Source organism: Ptychodera flava, unplaced genomic scaffold (assembly GCF_041260155.1).
Source record: "Ptychodera flava strain L36383 unplaced genomic scaffold, AS_Pfla_20210202 Scaffold_38__1_contigs__length_1544198_pilon, whole genome shotgun sequence".
Lineage (NCBI taxonomy): Eukaryota > Metazoa > Hemichordata > Enteropneusta > Ptychoderidae > Ptychodera > Ptychodera flava.
In genome coordinates this window covers 1,435,001-1,442,388 of record NW_027248360.1, presented here as the reverse complement: position 1 = coordinate 1,442,388, position 7,388 = coordinate 1,435,001, and the positions used below count along the sequence as shown (strand labels likewise).

The following is a 7,388-nucleotide window of genomic DNA, read 5'->3' as shown; positions in this document are numbered from 1 at the left end:
AATTTTTTTTTTTTTGAGGGGGGGGAGGGTAAAGTTTTAGAATGTCGGATAGGGGAAGATTACATTGTGGACACGAGGATAGGGGAGGGTCACATTATACAGTACAGGTACGCACGGACTTCTCCGGCCCTGCCCCTGCAATTACTGAAGGCTCCCTTATCTACCACGAAATTTTGTCGAAAAAAAGCCCCCACTGCATATTCAGATCAGCGAGATCATTTTGCGGAGCTCCCATAAACGCTGTTCACCCTTGCCAATTAAATTACGTATTTGTCGCTAACGATGCTAACTCCCTTTTACCGCGGTTCTGGTCAGTAATCGATCTAATCTATTTAGTATACAGTCCTATTATTCACAGACAAGTTTTTTTGTCCTCTTCTGTGTTTTATTCTAGTATAGACATGTCCCTCAGCTGCTGTGATCAATTGTGGCGTCATTGAATACATATTATTTTTAGCTTCGAAAGGAGAGGAGTTTAATTTCATTACGTAAGGATAGTACAAACTGCAAAGTACAATTTAAGTCAAACACGGTTTGAACAACCACTGCCCTACGTTGACGTTAGCGCGACAGAGCGATGGCGGACGAATCGAAACATTTCACTTGGCCGAGCCAGTTCCAACACGACGGGGTGACATTCTTCAACTTTATCAACCCCCGTGTTGTAAAAGACCAAGAAATAGTCAAGTGCCGTGAAGATGACGTGTTCGTGGCAAGTTACCCGAAGTCAGGTAATGTATCTTGTCTTGCACGCAACCCTCGATGCCGTCCACTGTAGACAGCGAACAAACACGGTGATCGCTCAGGTTGACTCGCGTTTCTGACGAATTGTCAGAGCCTTAGTGCTTAGGTCAAATAACAGAAAGTATGGGTTTCAGGTAACACGACTTACACTAGCAAAACCCGCCGACCCTGGACACTGATTTAGTTTCGAATTTAAAAATAAATTGAATAAGTTGTCTAAATTTACCGTATTTTATGGATATTAGCCAACAAAACGAAATATAAAACAATCCGTTGACGTGACATATACTATCTTAATTTTCGGAGACATGTTACCGGAAACACACCAATTTTTTATTTGAAATTTGGCCTTACACATGTAATCAACTTTGTAAACTTCAGTATTCGCTGAATATTTGTACGCTTTCCTGAGAAAAGTCTCTGATTCCATTATAGGTACGACCGTGATGATCGAAATGGTGTCTCTGCTAATGAACGGCGCCGACATAACGGCAAACTTATCGTCACCGCAACCGGCACGTGTCCCCATGGTCGAAATGTACTACAAACAAATGACCCGGTTAGTTTACCTTTTACCATACAGTGGCACTTTAAACTCACATAAAAACATAAACTTACAATTTGCTTTTCCTGTCATGCCTGACGAAGGTTTAAGATATTTTCGTTTATTAGTAGTGCATTTGCCATGGTATTGCTTGTGTAATGAGATCTTCAAAATATCGTCGGGCCTCTTTGTGGTGCAAGTTCATGTTGACGTAACGGCTGAGTTTCTTCGGCCGTGGGCGGATCCACATGATGAGGTGTTTGGATTGGTCACCCTGTGTTTTATTTTGGTGATTCGGGTGGTCACCACGTCTTTGGAATGCTCAATAGGCAAGGGGGCACAGTGTGGTTTTGAATCAAGACACGGATCCATAAGTGCACCCTTCTTGCGCGTAACTTTAACATCAAAAATCTATACGTCAAATATGTCTGGATGTTTGCACATTAAAATTATACAAGTTTGAAAAGCGTACACATCGTTATGAAATATACAATATATATACAAAGGCAAAGCATTGCAAAAATCTGACCCTTGACTGTTTTCCCAATGAGAACTCAGTACGATAATACCTTTTTTTCCACTGGCTCGGGGATCAATCTGTTTTCGAAAGTTGGAAGGCGGGGGGGGGGGGGGGATCAAAAATGCGCCGCCCCAAGGCCAAAGAAACTATGCCAGTGTACTCTGTCCATTTTGTGGTGAGAGTTCATGATGTCGATTGAGGTCGATATGCTGACGTAACGGCGTACTGACCTATGTATTCTGCCCATTTTGTGGTGAAAGTTCATGAGGTCGACTTGATGACGTAACGGTTTCAAATTGCCAGTTCTTTTCTAGAAAAAGGTCATTCCATTTACAGCATATTCAATCATCTTTGTTTCTAAAGAATTAATTGATGTATGATTTTAGAAATAGAATATTCTCTTCATTTTTGATCCATTTTTTGACCTTCACATATCCTTCCTTTTATGTTTGCAAATTGTAAATTTGTTTTATTACATTTATTCAATTTATGGTAACTTTCACAAAATGGGCCTAAACCGCTATGTGAGATTTTATATTTCAATAAACTTATATCAGAGAGGCATACTTCTGATGAATTTAAGGAGGAAGCAAATTGGCCTGAGGGATGAAATTTTCGATGGAAAACAAAGCCCTGTAAGGTATAGATTAGGGTAGCACATAAGTAGAACAATGGGTGTAACACGTCAAAAAGATGGCCCTGTACCTCATAACTAACAGAATGCAAATCATTTTTGTGTTGATGCAAGTGTTTATTGTCAAGTACATTATGTTGATTGATCTCAAACAAATACAACAACTTAGTTACATTTACCAAAACCTGTCAAATCCAGTATTTTCTCACATGTTGTGGGATATAAATTTATTTCTTCCCGATTTCGAAATTTTCCGTGATCATTGAACAAATAATCACTAATTTTCTGCTTTTGACCAATACATAATGTGTGCGGTGGTCAATGTTGACTACCTATCCCTCTGGCACAATGAATCGTACTTCTTCAAAGGTTAGAATAAATCAATGACCATTGGACGAATGACCATTGATTTTCTGATTCTGATCACAACTTGCAACTTGCAGTGGACAATGTCGACTCAAAACTATTGTCAAATCATAGTGACATTTTCTGCGTAGTATCCGGAGGAGAAGGTCACGATCAACTTTTATCTTTGACTCCAAATTTTAATTTTCTTCAGTGTACTTGTAAATTGTCAATGTATTTACTTTTTAAAAACGTCACGAAATAGGTTGGTTAGCTATCTTCGGCCATTAGAGTATGATAAAGAGCAGAAATGGCGCACTCCCTTTATCCGATTTTAATCACAGGCCGTTACAGTCAACATTTTTTATAGTCTAGTTTGGATCTGATTGATTAATCTTATCTTCGCTCTATCACAAAGGTATGGCTGGTTCTACCTCTTGTTGAACAGAATCTTGACCCTGCTGCTGAATCATACGACGCCGTCTGTTTATTCCATGGGTGACGCCGGACCTCCTCAGTTCATTCGACGGTCTCAGTCACATAGAACGAATACCAACGCCGAGGCTCATCAAAACCCACCTACCGTACAAGTTATTCCCGAAACAAGCTCTTCGGAAAAACTGCAAGGTGGGACAGATGCATTGAATGTTTTCTAAGATATCAACTTTGAACTGAAAGTCTGTTGTTATGGTCGTACGCGCCAAATAAACATCACGATTAATCACTATGCTGGTTTTGTTCAAGAGAGACTATTTGCATAATATGAAAGAAATTAACAACACCCAACGATGGTACCATCGGATTTTGATCAGTTAGTGACATATGTTCACGAGCGGTGGCGAGTGCATATATGGAGCGAATGGTCAAAATCGAGTGGTATACCCGTTGATGAGGTTTTTTATTGCTGGAGAGAAACGTCAAAAATGGAAGTTTTCTCTAGCTGAGAGTTGGTGGCTGTTCCAACCGCGATATAATGCGAATATAGCACGGTTATTTTCGACAAACTAGATAGCAGTATTCGCGCCATCAATGTAATGAATAATATAATTACCGATACTTGACATTAAGTTTGGCCTCTATCCCTATATGTTAACTCCATGGAAGGAAATTAAACTTTCGATTACATTGCAAGCAGTTCGAGTTTCCGAAAAACCTGCCGGGACGTATTTAACAATGAACGAAACATTGCTGAACCATTTGATGAAGTTTGCACAAGTCGGTAGATCATAGCATTAATTTCCGTCAGAAACCAACTTCTTCTATCACGTGAGCGGCGCTGAAGGTATTTTTTACGTCAGACCCTATTTTTAAGCTCTGCAGTCTGGTCCCCTGCCCCATTTCTGCCGCTGGCTGCGCTGCTGATGAAAAGTGGGTCTCTATTTTCGTGAACAGCGCAGCCAGCGGTAGAAATGGGGCAGGGGACGAGACTTAATCCTGATCCACACTGCACTGACTTCTCAAATTAAGATTATAACACAGACACAAACATGTTTGCTGATGGCGAATTTGTTTATTTCATGTTCCATTCGCCGTAATTATTTATTGTTTCCCGTGATCTCGAAAAATAATGTCATAATGGGTGTAGACAAGTAGTAAATGCTTATGAAGGCATGTCATCTTACTATATAGACAGTAAATCAATTGACGAAACCGAATAACTCTCTGGCTAATCTACCAGACATCCAACGGAGCTTCCACTATCGGATAACATTGTGTCTGATTGCTCTTTGTTTCATCGGTCTAATTTAGATTGTGTACATCGCACGAAACCCGAAAGATGTCGTTGTTTCCTATCGACATTTCGTCAAACTTCACCCGCCACATTTTTTCTGGATACCATGGGACACTTTCTACCGAACCTTCGTTGATGGAAAACGTACGTATATGGCGAAAATTAACAAAGGAAATGATGTGCAAGAACTTAGAAATAAAGCATATGATTGTGCTAGAAAGACAGTAAACCACTTAAAACAGTTCGCGCCCCGAAAATGAAAAGCTTAAACTTTTGCTAAAACTTTCAAACAGTCTCTTTCAAAATCAAGAATAAAAATCGGGGACCATCGTGCTAATTTAGGCACTAGAGAAACAACTTGCCCAATATTACTGAAATTTGAAATAAAGTCTGTGGGGTAAAAAAGTAAAATTCCATATTTTTCACAAAAGTAAGCCGATTAAAACTTTGACAGCATAAAGCACAAAATGAGCCGGAACAAGTGGTATGCCAAACGCATATTATAACTTCCCTAGGGTAGAATGCTAAGTTAAATGAAATTAGCGTTAAAAATTATGCTATGAAAGGCATATGGCAATTTATTTGGAACACCTTACATCTAGCACAAAGCGCAGGAAAAGTGTAATTGTGATCCTTTTTTTCAAGACAACAAACCTTTCCATCATATTTGCTTTTAAAAAAAGATTCTTTTCAACCAAGGTGTCCATTTCTACTCGATTTAAATTTCAGTGTGCTATGGAGACTGGTTTAATCACGTGCTAGAATGGTGGGATCACAAAGACGACAGCAACATACTGTTCCTGAAATATGAAGATCTGAAGAAGGTAATGTCATTGGACTAGAAAGTAATTTACACATAGTACCCGTAGCCCTTTTCTATTCGGAAGTACTATTTATGTGTTTATTAGTGAGGTGCATGTTGAACATAACCATACTACTTACCAACTCGTCTTTTTTAAAATGGTTATAACATGATTACCGTAATTACAACATAAATTACGTTTATTCCCTCAAAGCTTTGTTTTCGTAACTTCTTCACAAAATATAGAAAGATCCGCAAACATGAGATAGGAAGGTGGTTTCACCTTATTCTCTTTGATGTCGTGAATCACGCGTACATAATGAAAGGCATACTGTCATGGATACAATCTCTAGCCTCATAGCGCTTACAACATATTTTCCAATAGCCTTAATACCGTCATGCCCTCAGATATATCTGTACAAAATTACCGAATGTAGAAAATCCCCGCAAAAGTCTCCTTCTCTGACATTGAGGCTTTAGTATGATCATGCAAGGTTGGTTACTTGGATAAGAAGCTTTCGTCATTGTCTTTGTCTGTCTGTCTGTATGTCTGTCTGTCGGTAGATAGATAGGTAGGTAGGTAGATAGGTGTAGGTAGGCGTGTGCGTAATACGTACTTACGTATGACCGACCGGAGAGATCCGATAGGCAACTGAACTAGTGTGCAAGCTGCTAATGGGCACGGTTTTACGACCAATTCACAAACATTTTACAATCTGCCAACACACATTGATAGCCTTGTTTTTAGGGACTTACCATGACCAAAAATCTTGACAAAGTTCAGCTAAATACAACTGTCTCGTATTTGTTGCCAATATGACTACACATAAATTGCATTTTTCTACCATTTATTTATCTACTAAACTGTCGGTAGATGTTCGGTACGGCACTAATGACGTCGCTACTTGGTGACCTCTATACTTTATCTCATGACACAGGCAGACTAAACCAACAACTGGGCTTTAAGCTGCCTTACAGTATGCCTTCCTCATATCGCTCTGTAGTTACCAGTCGTCTAAGTTAAATCAATCGCAAGGTTCGAGGGAGAAAAAAAACAGAATGCTGATGCAGCCACCGTAAATTCAGTGTGCCTTTATCATGTAATAAAACTTTTAAGGTCACCACTGCGGTAAATGTAGTGACGTGCTGCCAGTGTACAGCCTGTGTACCAAACCTCATCCGGCAGTTATACGGCGAAAAAAGCAGTTTCCGGAATGCCAAGTTGAAACAAAATTTAGAAAAACATTAGTATTCAGATGAATTTGGTCATGACAAATCACTATAGTAACATGTTATAAATGAGTATTGGAAGATTGGTAATTGGCTGCAGATTGGTCGAAAAATCGTCCGCGACCATTCACTTGAACACGTCTTCGGTTGCTCGTCTATGGAATATAGAGTAGCTGTGATGGCGTTACGAATGGTGAGCATGGTCAAAATCAGCACGTGAAAAACAAAAAGCCAGTTAGAAAACCATACCACCATAGTTACGGACCAACAGCTAAGCTACCCTTACAAGTTAATCTTCGCGTTTCCTTTTTTCAATGTGTCATAGAATCCTAGAGAAGTTCTGCGGGACACAGCACGATTTCTTGATGTCAGAGTAACAGAAGAAATGGAGGACGTGATTTTGGAACACTGTTCGTTCAGGAAGATGAAAGAAAACAAAGCAGTAAACTTTGATCAATCAAGGAGCTTTATTCGAAAGGGTAATGTTATGTTTTCATGTGTGTATGCGCTGCTTGCAATAATTGTTCATGTGTAATCAAGTCAGGCAAAGTGCGCCATCAGTCGCCAGCCGGCATGATGTATGCTAATAATCACTGTTTGGACTTTCCCATCCATCAGTCCAATGTTTATCTGTATTGCCTTCATTCACAAACCAACAACACTTATTATCTTCATTCTCCTAAATATCACACCGAAGCTATATCGGCCGCTATGTCGCTGTTACTGAATTTGCATGGCCTGAATATACATAAGTTGTCTTTTTCAAAGTTCACACATTTTACTTGACCTACTTCCGTGTTAATACTTTTCTTCAAAAACACAGTGTGACTTGCAAAA

At 39.5% G+C, this 7,388-nt stretch overlaps 1 protein-coding gene across 1 annotated transcript in view; it reads left to right on the top strand.

Annotated features, from left to right (window-relative positions):
* The first annotated feature begins 457 nt into the window (after positions 1-457).
* LOC139127841 (sulfotransferase 1B1-like) overlaps positions 458-7,388 on the top strand; it is a 7,489-nt gene continuing 558 nt past the window's right edge. The window contains exons 1-5 of the mRNA XM_070693700.1: positions 458-731; positions 1,180-1,303; positions 3,206-3,414; positions 5,249-5,343; positions 6,877-7,030. Of these exons, the coding sequence (XP_070549801.1) occupies positions 578-731; positions 1,180-1,303; positions 3,206-3,414; positions 5,249-5,343; positions 6,877-7,030 (736 nt within the window). The 5' untranslated portion in view covers positions 458-577. The remainder of the gene's footprint in view (positions 732-1,179; positions 1,304-3,205; positions 3,415-5,248; positions 5,344-6,876; positions 7,031-7,388) is intronic.